Below are 19,098 nucleotides of genomic sequence, written 5' to 3' on the forward strand. Positions count from 1 at the left end.
TCTAATCATGATCGAAATGGAATCGATTATATTAATTATAAGCTTGATCAATGTGTGGCAGTTTTCAGTGAGGCACAGCAAGTGTGGGGCAGAGAATATTTCAGTGATAGTTTGTTTGACGGAATAACACAAGCAAATTGTTTACTTAATGACATTGACATAGAATCAGAATCAGCTCAACTAGTTATTGTAAATAGTGGTTCTATAGGTAGACCATCAGTTAATATACCAAAAGAGACTTTAAAATTATATTTGAACTATGGATTTACACAGGTAGAAATAACAAAAATGTGCCATGTGAACAGAAAAACAATATGTAGAAAAATTGAAGAATACAAACTTAAAGATTTTATACGCCCTCACTCCCAGTTATCTGATGATGCTTTGGATATGGAAATTCGTAAAGTTCAAGAAAGTTTTGAAAATTGTGGCATTCGAAGAATGAAGGGTTTTTTACTATCACAGGGCATTAATATGCAGTGGTACAGAATAAGATCTGCAATGTGACGCACAGATCCAGCTGGTATGATTCTTCGAAGAACCCAACTGAATGTTATCCAAAGGCGGAAGTACTCTGTGGCAGGACCCTTATCCTTATGGCACATCGATAAGAAATCATTAGTTGATTCGCTGGAATTTTGTTTTCCATGGTTGTGTAGATGGGTTTTCTCGAAAAGTCATGTTTTTGAAATGCAGTACAAACAACAAAGCAAGTACAGTTTTAAATCTGTTTAAAGTGGCTGTGGATAAGTTCGGGTTACCTTCAAGAGTTCGTGGTGATCGCGGTGATGAAAATATGGATGTAGCATGGTACATGTTTTCACATCCTGATCGAGGACCAGAAAGAGGCAGCTTCATAGCTCGAAAAAGTTGCCATAATCAAAGAATAGAAAGATTTTGGAGGGACCTTTATACTGGTTTTATTTTCATTTATTACAACTTATTTCTTTATTTAGAACAGAATGAATTGTTGGATATTGGTGACACGACCCATATGTTTTGCCTGCATTTACTTTTTTTACCTTGTATTAACCGTCATTTAACGCAGTTCATACGAGCTTACGATAATCATCCATTGAGATCTGAAAAAAACATAACACCCATGCAACTGTGGATACATGGTTTACACGTAAACAGTGAGGTATACAGGTGACTCTTTAATTCAAATATAATTGGGAAAATTACGGAAGGGAAAATATAAAAGTCTAAGCAAATTCGTTGACATTTCCGAAAAATTGCTGCTACCGAATCACCCGGTTGCCAACCTCGTCCCTAAGACTTCTCGGCTTTCACCGGCCCTGCGCTCACTTACAAGTATGTATAAAATATAAATTGTTTGCGAATTTGCCTTGTATTCGCAAACTTAAATTCCGCATTTTACTTAATTTCCGTTCGTTCGCAATTTTCCTGTAAATTTAGTATAAACATCCACTTTACAAAGGAAATAATTCCCGAATGCTGGAATGTCTACATATTTAGCGCCAATAAACTTTCCCGATTTGGGCCAAAAATCGCGAAAGTTTCTTCCTTTAAAGTAGCTATTTCAAATACTTGATTCGCAATCTTTAATTCCGCAATTCAATAAAAATGTTCTCATTTGCATTTTTTTATTCCAAATTTTTTACAATTCGCCGCAAGAAATAGAGGTTGGTCCTTGTTTTATACCCTGAAAATGATTTTCAGCAAGAGCCCTGTATATTTTATAAAAAAGTGGAAAACAATAAAAAAATTTAGCGTTTCAGGGATATTTCGAAAAAATATGGAGACTTTTTTTTCGCATAACAATTGTAGTCCTTGTCGAAAATATCACATGCAAAAAAATACTAGTGAGGATCTTGTTTCTGCTTTCGCGCTCAGAGGGTGCTTGAAAAACCCGTAATTAATGTGCGGATTTTTTTCTTTAAAAGAGTTAAAAAGTACAATAACTGATAACATTTTACCTGAAATTCGGTTAAAAATTTAAAAATTGTGCAAAGAATAAATTATTTTTTAGTAGAAGCTTTGACAAATTAAATTCTGGAAGAAGAGCTTAAAAAAAGATCTTGTTGTAGAACACTTTTCCACATTAAAAGAAAAGAAATCAACATAACAGAAATCAACATTTTTCTGCAGTTGCATCCGAAAGTTTTATCCGGTGGGAACAAAGTTTATATCCAGAATTTATCACGCAATATTGTAATACAGCTTGAGGAATTTAGAGGAGAGTCTGACAGCTAAATTTAACTTCTTAAAATCATTGCTGAAACATTGAGTCATGCATGTGTAGCTAGCTAGCTCTTTAAAATTTTTCTCAAAATCTTCCCCACTAAACTGGCTAGCTAACTGTATTAAACTAACTGCATAAACATAAATTATTACATAAAACTCTTACACAACACATAATATTTCTTCATAATCACAAATGTAAAACTTAATTAAAAATAGAATATAATTTTTAGCACTAAACTTAAAAAGATTAAGTTTATTTGACCGCACTTTTTTCATGTGACTTGGATTTCTTGTAAGCGTTGTACGAATTAAGTAATTTCGTGTTAAAAAAGCATAAAAATTTGTCGCTACGAAGTAAATACGCCACGAAGTGAAATACACCACGAAGTGAAATACGACTCGACGAAACGTAAAACCACCTCACAAAGAAAGATACGAGTCGAAGAAAACCACGCCACGAAGAAAGGTACGACACGACGAAAACTATTACGACGCGACGAAAACCATACACGAGTATTGTCCCACATATAACTCCATAGTTTTCGCTTAGAAATTTCCTGTATTCAGCACAATGGCACAATGGTTCCTTTGTCCTTTGTCAAAGCGTTGAATTTAGCAGGAAAGACAAATTTAACTTCGCGTTTACGTTTCCCTATCACTTCAACGGTCAATTTGTTCTCCAGATTAGCGTTTAATAATCATAAATTAGACTCGATAATTCCACCGGGACATGACCAACCAACTCCTTCTCTTCGTCTTCCTTTTTGTTTATGGCAACGGCAAACTTATCATACTCCATAGCTTCTGGTCGGTCATCAAGATGCTGATTTTCTTGATATAAACCCGTTCCAAACATATACCGATTCGGGCATTAAAGAAGCCAACATCGAAGACAACTAAATCGATGTTGATGATCTGGACGATGATTTTATGGATATAGAAGATTTGTAAATAATTTTGATTTTTGAAATAAACGCCGCTCTCCAATAAACGCCCCCCCCCCTTCCCGCCCCTAAAATCTGAAAAATTTTATAAACGACCGCGGCGTTTAATTGGGAAAATACGGTAGAAGTCTTTCTCAGTTTGTGTTTCCTTAGCGGAAAACCCCATTTTAATGCTTCTTAGGATTTTTCGTCTTTTGTTCGTTGCTTCAGTGGCCTTTTTCTCCGTCTATGGGCATTTGATACAGTTGCTTCCCTAGTAAGTTCAAACCCTCCCAACACTGATAAGATAGAGTTTGGACCATCATTAAAAATGGTAACAGTAGAGAAAGCAGCAATTTAAAGAGTTGGTTTGTCTACAAAAATGTTTTTGAGACAGCTCCTCCATATCACAGAATTTAACGCCTTATTTGCATTTTGTGTTTTAACATGTAAATATTTTGCCAGGAGGCTTTCTTTGGATAAATCACTAAATATTGGCTTCATTTTTTTAAAGATGTTTAATAGATATCTTTGCTTTGTATCCATTACTGTTCTTAATCTTGTTTGGTTCGTGCATCAATAGGGTTCATCTCTTGGGCACCTTCTGTGTCTGCATTCTGGGTCCTCACAATTGGTGTATGCTATACATACTCTTAATATTTCTTCTTATGGCTAGCCTATAGAAGTTTTGCATTGAGTCTATAACCTTTTCAGTTAGCCTTCCTTTTCCATGCAGCGGTGTACTAGTTTGTTAGTTTTTACAAGGTTCCGTAGACAGCGTCTGAGTGTTTCTGAACATGATTAACATATTCTAGTTAATCTGACATCATACTCCTAATATGATGTGATATCCACAATATCTTTCAATGATAAAGTTTCTCCATCACCAAGATATTCAGCATAAATAAGGTTGTTTTCTCCACTGAACACTTAAACATAATTATTGCACCAGCAGACTCCATTGATCCTGAGGATCCAAAATGGTTAATGTTGCAGATTTAACCACCACGCCATTCGTCATATTCTAAAATGCCAAAAATGATAAGCATAAGGGCGAAATACCTCTCAAAAAACTGTTCCAATGCGTTGCTAAGGCGATATGAAAAAAAATAATTAGAAGCCTATAAAATATCTAAATTTTGCAAGTTATTAACATAATTTTGCAAAGAACTCTTTTATACTTAAAAAGGAAGCTCTGAACATTTCAAAAGGACGAAAAAATACAATCACAAAACTTTAGTTTTTTTCCTTGAGCAGGTAATATTGCTAGAATAGTCGTCGCATCAAAATAAAAGAGCCTTAAGTCCAATTTTTACATTTTAAAATAATCGTTTTCAAAACTAGCAACTGCTTGAACTCTTTTCAAGAAGTTGCTATTTATCAACCCTTTTCAAGAAGTTGCTATTTATGAACTGTAAGCACTAAAGAAGCTTGTTTTTGATAATTTGAAGTTAATGTAGAACATTTTTAAGGTGTCTTGACTGTAACATGAAAATAAAGATGGGAAATGACGCATTTGATAATTTTATACTGTGTTCTCCTATTATTCTTATGATATGTTTTCAGTCGAGTAGGGAGGCAGATTTTGCTCCCTTTGCCTTTGGATTGACAATCATACCGCCCTCGCCATTGCAGAAGAAGACTTGGCAAATCATTCCTGTGAAATTCAGCAATTATTATCAATTTTTCATTTTATTACTGTTCACAAGATAAGTATTAACAAGAAGTGCGACCATGTCTGGGGGGGTACAGTTGTTGATTGCTTCTGCTTTAGTTGCCTCCTTAGGAGAAAGAGTCATGTTACAAACAATATGGGACAGGAAAAATCTGAATAAACTTTAGATATATATAAAAATATATTTCTTTGGTTTTTAAAAGCAAATTGAAAACAAAGATGCTTGGAATAGAAAGAAAGATGCGAGAAAAGTTATATGGATGTCAAGATTTTCGAAACATTAATATTCAACACTCGTGTGAAAATCTGCACTACTTGCAGCGCTTGCAATAATATTAGCACCTCTGAGCAAGTAAGTCCATTTCTTCAACTGCCCTTGACATCGACTGTACAATCTTCAATAGATAACTTTTTGGAGAGCGAAGAATTGTCAGTTGTCAACTCGTACTTCTGTCACTACTGCAATAGTTACCAAACTGCAACAGTTGAAAAGGAGGTCGCAGAGTGCAGTTCAATTTTGGTTCTGCAATTAAAGCGCTTTGCCTATAACAAAGGTCTTGCGTTTTTTTATAATTTTTTAATTAATTCCTTGTAAAAAGGGAGAATTGTGCTTTTTGAGGCATGTTCTCTAGAGTAGTACAACCTCTAGCTTATTTCCAAAGACCTAACAAGTTGAGTTCATTATTGCGGTGGCTTGCCACCTCTTTGTAAAATATTTTCTTCTCTAAGGTTTGTTCTCCTGTCACATCTTACCCGGGCACCGTTTCTATACCTATCACTGTAGACCGTGAAGTCTGTTGTCGCAAGCACTACAACTTAAGGGCTGTAATTAACCACTCTGGGAATTTGAACAATGGCCATTACACTACTGTTGCTTATAACCAAGTGCGTGGTAAGTGGTTTCATTGCAACGACAGAGCAGTGGTCTCTTGCAAACAAAGCTTGCTTAATAGTGTATAACCTTACATCCTTGTCCTTAAAGAGGTTAGGTAAATTGCAGTCAGCACCACAACTTCCGGCTTATGTCAGCAAGGGCGTTTGACTATTCTTATTCATTTATTTTTATTATTTTTTTAATTATTTTTTTTTTTTTAGTCTTTTTTTAGTTTTTTAGACTCCACTTATTACCTCAGTCAAAATAAAAGCGAAAAACAAAAGAAATTACGCCAGCAAGGGGGTTTGACTGTACTAGGTCCTATCTTTGGAGAGTGACAACACCACTTATTACCCCAGTCAAAAAGGAAAAAAAAAAAGTTATCTCAGCAGGGGGGTTTGACTGCACTGGTCTTATGTTTGTGTCCAGTTACACAAGATTGTACAGAGTAGGACAGATGAAAAGTTATGGATGCAAGAAATGTTTAGTTCCTGCTGAATACTGTTCGCAGACTTCTTTTGAGGTGACTCAGCTAGACATTTTGGGTACCTTGGTTCAGGATTATGAGTTGAAACCCTTGTCCCCTTTACAGAAGTCCTGTCCTACTCTGTTTGTCTGTGTGTTTGTTCAATTTTTGTGCCAATTACCACCTTGGAAAAAGGAAGAATTGTGTTCCTTTATATGAGCATATTCTTTAGAGGAGCAAAACCTCTAGAATTTAAATTTTAAGACTTAACAACTGGTCGAGTTCATCATTGTGCGTGCACTTTGTAATTTTCTTTCTTCAATTATTACCTACCAACAACAATGATGTTGAGATGTATAGACAGTCTCCTAATGGTTTGGATGTAAAAATAAGATATTTTTTACCATGACTTTCCACTCAAAAAACGTTGTTTCCTATTAGCCATTTGAAGAGTTGTTTATTTAAATCATTGACCTTGCTTATCCAGATATTAGGCTTATTTAGCAAGAAGACGCGAACGCGGGATTTCTCAGAGGAAAACCCGAGAAAGGACTAGGCCCGAGCATTTTCACCGCGTCTTGTTTCGTTCGGAACTTGATTTTACAACATTTGACGTCGTGAACAGAACGTGGTTGGAAAATGGAAGCAACAAGCAAGAAAAGGTAGGTAAATCATGAAAATATAACTGATTTTCGATGCATGTATCTTGAGAACTTTACATACAATGATTTTTACTATAAAATATGATATTAACATAAGTAAATACAAACTCAAAATGAAAACAACAAAGTGCACCTCTACTGGCTAGGCTCTGGTAGCACCTAAAAAACAACCAAATTTCTTCAAAGAATAATAAAAAATATATAAACTCTCGTTTTTAGATCTGTTATGCAATGGACTGAAGAAAAAGACATGGAGATGATGCGACAAATGACAGCCAGTGGAATTTTCTCCCATAAGTGTGGTAGTAGGGAACGTGGCCAAGTTTGGCAAAACATTGCAGCAATTTTGAATTTAATGGAAGGATATGCAGTGAATCCCAGATCGGTAAGAGATCGCTTCACTAATCTTATGCGAAAGTACAAGGCTAAAAATAATAAAGAAATAAGAGGTTCGGGACTTGGTGGAGACCCACCAACAGAGTTTGATACCTTATTGGAAGATTTAATAGAACTGAGTGACGAATGTGATCTGAAACACGAACTTGCTGTAGAAGAGAAGAAAAACTCTGCAAATTTAGAGCAGCAGAAAGCACTAGAGGTTAGACAGACAGCCATGGAAAGAATGAGCGAAACTAAGAAAAGAAATGGTGACGAAAATGAAGAACCAAGTAGCTCGAAAAGAAATAGACGCTCAACATCAGAAACTATAGATTTTTTGCGGCAAAAGATGGCTCATGATAAAGAATTACAGGAGCAGAAGGAAGCTAAGCGATGTGAAAAAATTAACCTACAAAAATCCCAAATGGATCAGACAACAAATATGCTCACAGCTTTTCAGTCGAGCATCCAACAACAAGCAGTACAACATGCAGATCAACAGAGAAATATTTTACAACTCATAAACCAACAACAACAACAATTCCAAATGTTCATGACTATGTTTTCTCAAAATAAAAATAATGATAAAAATTGAACTTTTGCCACACTTGGAACTTTAAACGTTGAAATGTTTTGTTGTTATTTTTTGTTGTGATAGTCAAATCATCAAAAGCTACTTTTTCTACAAGATTGTATATGTTATTATACAAAAAACCTTTTGTCTTATGAGACTTGAAAGTATGGTTTAAAAAAAAACAGTGTGAGGAATCACATTTCAAAGAGAAATAAGTTTTGTTCTCAGAATTTTGATATTTTTTAAAATATATTTATTGTGTTTTTATAAAGACACCTACATACTGTATATATTAGAAACTGATATTTTTTGCTAAATATATTTATATATTTTGTTCATAGTCTTGTGTATATTCATTGAAAATATTCTTGTAGAGTCGGTGGCTCCTCTTCGAAATAACTGGAGGTCATGTTTCCATACAAACATGTACGTGCATTATGCAATATACCACAAACCAGCACTGTCTTGCCAACTGGACTTCGGCCAAGTGTCATATCCTTCTTGTAATCCACGAATTTAAAGAAATTTTTTACATCGCCAAACAACCATTCTACCGACACTCGTACTGCACTCATGGCTTTGTTGTAATTTTTTTGAGCGGGTGTAATGTTTGGTGCTCGATGTGGTGTTTGTATATGCACAGACAGAGGATAAGCAGGGTCCCCATAAATGCAAAGTGCTTGACCGTTATACCATGCATGGGCTTGTAGTTCTGCTAATGTCCCTGATTGATGCAGCATGGTGCTGTCGTGTCGTCTTCCTTCAAATGGCCCTTTGAAGTTAGCAATAAGTCCATTTGGCAAAGCAATACTCTGAAACTTCAGAGCGTGCACACGTTTATGACCATTGTAACACACTCTTTGGTTTTGTTTGGGCCTGGCTATTCTTATGACAGTTCCATCAACAAAACCGAAACAATTCAGCAGCGGTGCACCTTTCTGATATATCGTGTCTGAATATTGTTGCAGTTTGGCCGGTTGTAAGAAAGCTTGGTTCCATGAGTTTAATCTGTGATTGTGATTTTCATAAACAAAGTCTAATACAGTGTTGTAAATCAAGCATAACTCGGTAGGATTACGTCCAAAACTAGCAACCATATCTGTATATCGGCAAGGGAATGCTAAGCGCTTGAGAAAGATGCATAACCCCTCCATTCCTGAGCAAACTGTTCTTTGACTAGTCACAATTTTATCTGGTAATTGGAGGGCATTTTTCAAATCACTCAAATCTGTTTGGCGAAATCTCAGTTCAGTTAGACAGCGTTGATCATCCCATAAGTTCATGTCAAATGTAGGAAAATTCCAGTAAGGATAAAGTTCTCTTGACATATTTAACTCTGTTAACAAGAAATATTCCTCGTCGTCGATCGCATCAAAAGCATACGCAAGAAGAATAGCTTCACGAACCTCTCGAAGCCCTTGAACAGCTGCCATATTTGTTTACTTTTTTCCGCGCAATTGCTAAATCAAACTTTCGCTAAACATTTGGAGGGAACGGCATCTTATCACAACGGCGTTTCAAACAGCGTTGGCGTCTTCTTGCTAAATAAGCCTATTAAGTTCTTGCTCCTGCTTAACCCTAAATCAAATGTTCGTCTTTGTGCTGAACAGTCTGTTCTGGACAACCATAAATTATCTAGCTTATCTAATAGTTTTCACGACTCTTCTCTCCCCCCTTCTTCCAAGTCTTCCACCACCTCCGCAGATCAAGAAAGCTTTCTCAGCCACATCTTTCAAATTTTCTGATTTTGCAAGTGTTTTATATACGTGTAGGAATGCCTCAGCTCCTGGGCTAAATAGCATATCTTACAAAGTGTACAAAAAATGTATGAAAATTTCATCCTTCTTGTTTAATGTATTTAAGTGTTCTTTAAAAAATTGTGTTGTGCCTTCTTCAATGGCGTCATGCCAAAGAAATATATATTCCCAAATCCAAAACTCCTGTACCATCTAATTCTAACAGAGTATCCTTACCTTTAATAAGGGCTTTGATGGGCGACATAAACATCATGTCTTCGTCTGTTACAAGTTCTCGGTAACCGGTGCACCACAACTCTAAGTTGGGGCAATATGACATTTCGCGCTGAAAAATTCCGTAGCTTTGTGATCATCAAGGGAAGATCTATCAATATCATCCCTTTTAGTGTAAGTAGCCCTCAAACGACATTGATTTCTCACAGTATATCCCATCTATTCATGCCTTGCCAGTGCGTTTTTTAGGAATTGGAGGAAAAGCTGATAGAAGGGCTTGGCGTCATTAATAAGTGCTTATACACTGGAGCTCAAAAAATTTGGATCTTGCAACATCTTCTGATGTGGCGAATTCAGTGGCCACTGTTAATATACGAGGTTTCCATGTCTGTTGCTGGGTCCCTAAAGCAAAACGTTTCAGTGTTCATAGGGAAATGGCTGAACTTGCACCGTTCCATCACAAACATCTCCCTATATGTTGAATTCTCTCCTTCCCCTTTACCCAATAAGAGCCTCACTTCTATTTTAAAATTTGCAAAGATTAGTGGTCACCTACTTTTGCGGCACTCCAAAGATCCAATTCTGTCAACACTCAATCCATCTTTAAAGACAGGTTCTTGGAAGGTGGGCGATGCAGTTGACATAGCTGAGGGTGAATTAAAGTACAAGACCATAAGGGGTTCTGTACAGCGTGGACGAACCGGTCTTGGCAATTGTAAAGTGTAAGTAGTACCACCAAAAACCACTCACAAGTACAGAAAGTTAGTCGCAAAAACATAGGCTGAGATTGACGAGGAAAACTATCTATCTAAGGCCTGCAGCTTCACGTGCAGGGCCAATGGACAAGATGGGAGAACTACGTAAAGTTTGATCTTTCATGGAAGAATATCCTAGCAACTCATCCTAATCTCTTATCTTTTGATTGCAATGCACTTACGATGTTCTACCCTCACCACGTAACCTGAGGAGGTGGAAAATAAATACAGAACCATTTTTTTTCTATGCCACAAAGAAATTTGCACTTCTGCTCACATTTTTGTGAAACTGCTCTTTCCCAGGGAAACCATTAGACACGATTTTGTACTTACCCATTTGGTAGAAACTTTGAAGAAGTTCATTTTTGAGCTTCCTTCTAAACCTCCTAAAAAATGTCACAAAATAACCTTTCTGAGAGCCGGGTCAAATACACATACAAAATCAAAAGTGTCAGGTATACTGCACCTGATCAAAGATTGGAAGATCGTTCCTGACACACACTCGAACTATGTGTTTCCTAGCCATATTGCCATTTCTGAGCTTAAACCGGACCTTGTGCTATATTCAAATGACCTTGAGCGTGTTATTACTGTGGAACTCACTTGCCCATGTGAGGAAAACATGAATGCTTGGCACTGTACCAAAGTTGTCAAGTTTTCCTGTTTAATGAATCTGATTATGGTTAATGACTGGCAAGTTGATTTCTTCACAGTGGAAGTAGGAGCAAGGGGATATTGTGCAAGAACCGTCACTGCCTGTTTAAAAAGAATGAGTTTCAGCAACCAACTTGCTTATTCCACTGCAAATTATTTCGGTAAAATCAGTATGAAGTCTTCTTTTTGTATCTCACTGGCACGTGAATCCAATGTTTGGTGAACTGACTCCTTAATTCAATTACCCAACTCAAAGCAGGCTTTGCCCAATGTGTGGAGACCAAGGGTGTCTCATCTCACCAAAAGGGGCCTTCTAAAAAGGTTAGCCAAAATAAAATTGACACTCAACCAATTATTGTCTATAAAAGCATCGGTTTTTAACCCTATTCGGTCCGGGGGGGGGGGGGCGGATTCCGCCCCCCCCCCTGACGGTTTTTTTTAATAACTCCTGATTGCTTTGTTATATGGCTATGATACTTACTGAGTTTCAACATTTATCTATTAGACACCTGCATGCAAATTTTTTAGGTCCCATACCTTTCAGAGGCTTTGATATTGGCCATTACTCGAAACTACCCCTAAAAATCTCTATAAAATCCTTATAATGGAGAAAATATAATAACTCCTGTTAGGATTATCCTTAGAACTTGAAACTTGAAACACAACTTTGTTTCATTAAGAAGAATCATTTTGATTAATTTGAACACGTGACTAATCCGATTTCCCGATTTCGTCGGATTTTACCCAAAAATCAGAAAAAAACGGATTTTCGGGCAATTTTTTGCAATTTTTTATCAGATCCATGTAAAAACCGGAAGATATGTTAAATAACTTTTATTTAGGTTTCAGAAACTTCAAACAGAATGTAAAAATTCGCTCTAGAACAAAAGTAATTATATTTTAAGCAGATAGCGGCATTTTTAACAATTTTTAAGCTTTTGATGACGTCACAGAAAATGTGCTGACGCAAGCAAATTTTTTTTGGCGCCATTTTGTTCCTTTTATGACGTACTATAAGTGTGCCAAGTTTGATTCAATTTGAACAACCCTATGAAAAGTTATTGAGGGGGGGCGGAATCCGCCCCCCCCCCCCCCCCCGGTCATAGTATGTTCGAAAAACCCCGGACCGAATAGGGTTAAGCAAAGGCAACACTTGTCACGCCAACGCCATTTTGCTAGTATTAAGTACCATTCCAACACTGGTGTCAAAGTTGGTCAGAATTGTTTCATTTGTCACCTATTGCGAGGTCTATTTCGCTTAACATGGCGAAGCTAAAGCAATCATTGTCACCTGTTGACCCTTCGAATTTTCTCTGGGCCCTTGAACGTCAAATCCACTCTGATGGGAAAGTGGACTTCCAATTTAATAATCAGCAAGATGTAGCAGAGTTTTTGTTTGTGGTTTTGGACGCACTCATTTTCCCCGATTGCTGCAGATAAAATCTCAACTGAAACCTCAATGTCTTATTACCCTAGTTCAGTAAGGTGCCCAAGTTTACTAACTTGGTCTTCGGGCTTGACAACCCTGCTGTACTTAGTAAAAATATGTACAGGTTGGTCCTGTCATGACAACCTCCTGTGTAAGGCTGAGTGTTGAGACCCTGTAACACATGTGGAAAGCTACAGCCAGAGTCATAAGTTCTGGCGCACAGGACGATTTTTATTAAATTCTTTTTTATATTATATTTTTTTGAGATATACATCTTTTCTATTTATGTTTGTTCTGTAACCAGTCCGTTTATGTTGTTAGCTCTGTCTTATGTCGTATTGTTTGTGATTGAAAGATTATTTTTTCTCTGTAAGATTTTCTCAGAGAATAGTCAGAGGTCCAAGTTGGACAGTACTCAGGCTTGTAATAAGCAAGAAAGTGTATTCAGCACCTTCTTCTGGGAGCCTAATCCCAATTTTATTTACATCCACCGTACCTGTAGACAACATACTTCAGCGCAGCTTGCTGTGTTGTAAACCTTTTTCATCATCATGAGAAAGAACATTAAGAATTACAAACGCAAATAGCCAGCTAGCTATAGCTAGCTAAGCAGCTAGCTTTTTGTAGCTAATACTGAAAACCTTCAAAATAAGTTATTTAGCTAGTTATCTTCACCTGAATTTTACCAACCAAGGAATAAATATCTCTAAAAAACAAAAATGTCCCAGAATACACACTTTCTTAAAGTTCTTTTTGCATTTCACGAAAAGATACAACATTAGCACACTTTAAATCAGGCCATGTTAGTACGAACGAATGCCAGCCAAAAGGTGTGACTCTTTGACTGATCTTGAGGGATGGGAGTTAAAACTATAGCCTAATAGTTTATAAGTAACCATGCAGTACGGAACCTAAATTTTTTACGCCGCTACAGTCCACATATTGTTGAACTACGCATAGAGTATGAAAATTACATCACGATTTTGACGTCACATGCTTCTAAAGTGAAATGACGAGGATTGCAGGCCATAGCTATTTGATTTTTGACTAACTGAGTGACTGATTAGTTAGTAACGAATCAGTCAAAATCTATAAGTTATAATTTGTAACCCACTCAGTCTATACGGTAGCGACGTCACAACTTTGACATCAACAGCCACTGTGAACAGTGACTTTTCTTAACGGATTTTTTAACGCGCTTTGTTTGCTGCACCCGTATCGTAATCCCCAGAAGACGACATCATTCGCCTCGTTTACATTTTTCATTAAATTTACACTTAGTCACGCAACTTATCTGACTAACCCTGGACCCGCGGCTTTATCCCGTATAAATATTCGCAGTAATGATAATAATAATAATGTAGCTTCGTAACTCGCTTAACGCTACAGCGAGGGTCACAAGTCCTGTTTAATCAGCTTTACTGTAATCTCTTAGGAACCTGTAAGAAGCTTAGCAAGGGTTCTTGCCAATTTGTCTTGTCTTAGGGGCTGAAAATTCCACTTGTTACCCCAGTTCAGGAGAGAGGCATAGGTTTCTCGTTTTCTCTACAAGATGGACGATTCTGCTGCCCTGAGTCATTGTTTAAGTAGCCTTATAGGGTTGCAATCCACTCTGCCTGTCCTTTTCACCTACCATTTTGGGACACTACCCCGGTTAGGAAAGGCTGGTACTCTCCTGTGGTTGGCCCAACGTAACAACTATCTATGTAAGGCTGAGTGTTGGGTACCCGTAACATATGTGAAAAGCTACAGCTGGTCTCACAAGTCCTGGCGCACAGATAGTTGATCACATTTATTCCCATTCTTTAAGAATCATTTCAAATTTTATCCGTTTCCTTAGTTTCGAGAAGTTTTTTTTATTTTATCTTATGTGTTCGTATTTTATTCTGTTTGAATTTTTTTTTCTTGTTGTGTTTAACTTTTTTATAAATGTTTGTGTTGTGTTCCTAATGTTGTCCTGCTATGGTTAATGGTTTATTTAATAAAAATCCTTGTAATAAGAGAGATGTTGCTTAGATGAAAAACCTTTAGAGGGTTGGACCTGTACATTTTACTACCGTTTGTCATTAGACAAGTATTATCAATACAGCCAACTGTTTTGTCACCTCATAATCATTATCATCATTTTATGTTGTCTGTTTTTAAATAGCGACCGTTAGTTGTACGTATGGTGTTGTGTAGAGAGGGTTGTTTAGTTCAATTACCTTGAATCTGCAGACAATTTTAAACTTAAAGGGTCATCATCAGAGCTTGCTGTCTTTTATCTCATATTCATTACCTGTTCACTGTAACGGTTTCATGACTGCCAGGTAAAACTAGTGACAATGGAAAAGACCAGTTTTGACAACTGTTTTGAATACGATTTTGCTGCTGGATTTCAAGTGTACCTTTCTAAGGGGCGGGTTCTTACTTAACCCAAGAATTGCGATACGATTTCTCCAGTGTTCAAGCTTTCCTGTTTCCAGGTTTGCTGCTTTGCAATCTTTGTCACAACCTCTCTAACGACTGGGTTCCAAGTCTACCTTTCTTAGCCCTGGGGTCTGTGTCAGTAGGTACAAGCAACAACGATACGAATTGTAGTTGTCGACTCTTCTTTTTCCAACGTTTAACAAAAGTTATTGGTTTTGGCGGATGGTGTCAATGAATGTGGCTGGTGTCTTGCAGGAGGCAGGGGATGCTTACTCAAGGGCCCGCACCAGATCCCAAGCATGAGTGAATTTCACCAATCTTCATGTTTCCACATTCATAGGTGTTTGTTTCAGTACAGTCGAATTCCATTAGCTTTCCGATTATCCCTGTAAAGGGGGGAATGAAGAAGTTCTCTAGCAGCTTCTTATTCTTTGGAGAGAAACCTCTTTTTTTATTAAACTTTCCGTCCTAAATGTCTAGTTTTATCTGCATTTCGATGTAGTTACTCCTATTCTCTTTACCACTCCGGACCTAATCTACCGTACGTGCCAATAGGATGAATGGCTAATGGGTTAAGTAGTCAGTAGCGAATCCTCACAGTTGTGACAAAGATGTGAAAATTAGAGCCTTGCCCTGTGCGACAGGCAACGCAAATTTGTCTTTTGTCCTGTGCATGTTCATTCACTGTAGTACTGAATTCCAATAACCGAAACCCTCAAAACTACTAAAATGATTTTGTTGATTTTCAGGTAAGCGAGACAGCTTATTAATTCGGTTATATTTGTTTTATTACGCTAATTTCGAATAATTATCTAAGTGGCAAATGTGTTTGAAGTGGTTTGAATATGATACCCTTGCATTGCAATAATAATCAAAAGAACATAACAGTTTCTTTGTGTGTTCTTTGTGGTCATAATTATAAAATGTCGAAGGTAAGCTTCTCTTCAGCCTTGTATTAGGGCGATTGGAAAGTCATAATAACCAATAACAAATTTATCAATACAACTGTCCAAAAGGGTTGTATGGAAAAGGTTCCACGCTGCTGGGAACACAAGGCGATGATTGGTCGGCACTTAAAGATGCTAGCTACCATCTGGCCAGATATACTAAATGCTTATCCTTCAATTCCTTTGCAATTTTTCTTTTTTGCCCTAAACCGCGTTGACGTTCCACCACATTGGATTTCTTTTATCAGAAATTATTACATCGGAATCTAAAGCAAGTCATTCTACCTGCTTGCACTAAGTAATTGGCATGAACATTCACGGGGAATTTTTGCGGGCTGTGCGCTATCTATTATCCTTTCTCTTGCAGGCATCAATATTATTCTTGAGTATTGGCTTCAACTCCTACGTTTATCACATCAAGTGTCACTCCCCTTGATTAGAGCCTTTATGGGCGATATCAACCTGATGTCTTCATCGGTGTCTGGTACGCAAACGCTTCTGTCCAGGCGTACTGCAGCACTAAAATGGGCTGGCGTGAATTTTCGTGCCAACGAATCACGCAGCATCATCGTGACCATAAAAAGAAAAGTCCCTCAATTCAAGTACTTTTGCTGTCCAAAAGCCTGCCGACCCCTTAGATATCTCTTCCTACATTCCTTCTATCCATCCCATGCCTGCGCGATTTCTAGGCCGTATTATGGATGGTTCTATCTCTGATAGGAAGGCTATTAACGAACTTGATGAGAACTTATCCGCAGGAGTCTTTATCATTGACAAGTCGTTTTATAAAGGATCTCAGAAGCTGTGGATTTTACAACATCTATTAATCCCGCACATTCAGTGGCAACTGCTTATATACGAAATCTCAATGTCTTGTGTCAGCACTCTTGAACGAAAGGTGTCAATGTCCATAAGGAAATTGCTTAATCTTCACCATTCTACCACTAATTTGTGTTTTAATGCCTCCAGTTCACCTTGCTGTCTACCGATAGAAAGTCTAACTTCCATACTCAAGTCCACTAAGGTCACTGCTGTGCCAACATTAAAGGACGGTAGATCCAATTCGGTTAGAATTGCTAAAGCAGAATTGAAGATTAAAGAAATTATAAGTTCACCCCATCTCGGTAAGGGCGATTTAGGTCTCCATCCTAAACCTAAGGTAACTTCTCTTAGACAGCCTCATTCTTACAGGGAATTTGTATCAGTGACTGCAACAGAAATTGATGGAGAAAAGGATATGAGCAGAGCTTTGCAACTGCAGGTACAAGGAAGTTGAACCAGATGGGACAACTAAAAAACGACTTCTCCTGGAAATCTTTGCTTGCCATGCTATCAAAACCTGTTTTTGGTCTGTCTCTAAGCCTAACCTACGATGTTCTTCCTTCTAAGTAATTTAAGGCGTTGCTGTATAAGTACCGAATCTTTCTGGTTCTTGTGTGGAAAACAAGTCGCACTACAGCTCACATTTTAGGGACCTGCAAAACAGCTCTAACGCCGGGCAGATTCCTTTTTTCGTCACGTCTCCGACATGCGCGAACTTTCACAGTTGATCACCACGTTTTCTAAATCTATTTTCTCTCCTGTAAAGCAACTAAATAACAAAAGAAATTGTTAAAGCAGGTAGTCACTCTTCTAGCAAAAATAAAAATTGGTACGCCTTTTGCATCTTGTCACTAACTGGTTACTTCCTTCAGATATAAATTGTGAACTCATTTTTCCTGAACATTTTGCCATAACATCGCTGAGACCAGATCTTGTCCTGTGCTCCAACAACAGCAAACGTGTTATTTTAACTAAGTTTACTTGCCCTTGTGAGGAAAACATGGAAACCTGACAATCCAAAACGCTCTCTAGGTACATCCCTTTGGTAAATATCATCAAGCATAATGGATGGCAGGTAAATCTGTTCGTAATCAAAGTGGGTCCACGTGGATATTGCTCTCGCTCGGTTGCCATTTCTTCGAAAAATGGGTTTCCCAAAGAAAAAACCTCCTCCAATAGGCATTCTCCATTCGGCTTCAGATTGGACAGTTATGTGTGATCTTGATACAACATTAATAATACCACCTGATGTAGTTGTTACTCAACTTAGGCCTGATATTGTGTTACTTTCTCGTATGACAAATGCAGTGATAGTTATAGAGTTGACATGTCCTTGTGAAGAAAATATGGAGAAATGGCATGACACGAAAACTGATAAATACTCTCTGTTATTGCGGACAATACAAGTTAATGGTTGGGCAGTTCACTTCTTCGCAGTTGAAATTGGCGCTCGTGTGTACTGTTCAGATTCTGTGCGTACTTGTTTACGTCGTCTAGGTTTTCCACCCAAGTTAATTCGTTGCACTCTAAAATTACTTGGTTTTATTGCAATGAAATGTTCCTTCCATATTTGGTTGGCCAGAGATTCAAAACCTTGGGAAACGCGTACTACAACAACAGACAGTTTCCCTGAAAGCAAGTCACCTTTCAAATTTGCCAAAAGCAAATCGCCAGTCCACATAACTGACAGGAAAATGACATCACCAGGGTCAACAAAAGAGTTAATGCTTCAAACAGTGGAATAAAAATAATTCTATTCTGCAATGTTTAAACTCCCTACCGCAATTCCATGTATCCCTCTCGGCAGGAAATCTTCTTCCTTGTCACCTCTTGCTTCAGCTTGCTCGAATGTTTTCCACCAATTGTCCCAGTTGATCCATCCGCTTTCATTGCAGCCCTAAAAATACTATAAGTAAATTAAAAGGAAATTTTGATATTTTCACACAGCATGATGTGCCTTAGATCCTAGGTTACTTGCTAAGTGTACTTGCTACAGATGCGCTTTTTACTACCACCATGTTCCAGTTTGTACTAGAACTACAATCACTTGTGACACATGTTTCCAATCGCACTCTACTGATGAAATGTCTCTATTTCTTGAATTGCAACCAAGACCCACAATTCAAGAGTTATTGAACCTCTTCTTACAACCTGAGGTTTTGACAGGGAATGATAAGTGGTTTTGCCCTCTGATTAATTCCCATTAAACAGCAACACGAGAGACGGAAATTGTGAACAGTGGTTCACACCTTATAGTGCAGTTAAGACGTTTCATCATGTCAAATGGTCATATCTCAAAACAAGTGTCACCAGTTTCTTGTTTCCCATACTTCTTATCCCTTTCTCTTACCA

At 37.6% G+C, this 19,098-nt stretch overlaps 2 protein-coding genes across 2 annotated transcripts; both read left to right on the forward strand.

Moving 5' to 3' along the window:
* Positions 1–6,631: 6,631 nt before the first annotated feature.
* On the forward strand, positions 6,632–7,927 carry LOC130622341 (uncharacterized). Its single transcript, XM_057437799.1, has 2 exons — positions 6,632–6,808; positions 7,028–7,927. The coding sequence occupies exons 1-2, from the start codon at positions 6,786–6,788 to the stop codon at positions 7,779–7,781; spliced, it is 777 nt and encodes a 258-aa protein (XP_057293782.1). The 5' UTR covers positions 6,632–6,785; the 3' UTR covers positions 7,782–7,927.
* A 9,964-nt stretch (positions 7,928–17,891) lies between these two features.
* Positions 17,892–18,491, forward strand: LOC130621329 (uncharacterized). Its single transcript, XM_057436625.1, has one exon. It carries the CDS (start codon positions 17,892–17,894, stop codon positions 18,489–18,491), a length of 600 nt encoding a protein of 199 aa, XP_057292608.1.
* Positions 18,492–19,098: the final 607 nt, after the last annotated feature.

Source organism: Hydractinia symbiolongicarpus, chromosome 12, assembly GCF_029227915.1.
Source record: "Hydractinia symbiolongicarpus strain clone_291-10 chromosome 12, HSymV2.1, whole genome shotgun sequence".
NCBI lineage: Eukaryota > Metazoa > Cnidaria > Hydrozoa > Anthoathecata > Hydractiniidae > Hydractinia > Hydractinia symbiolongicarpus.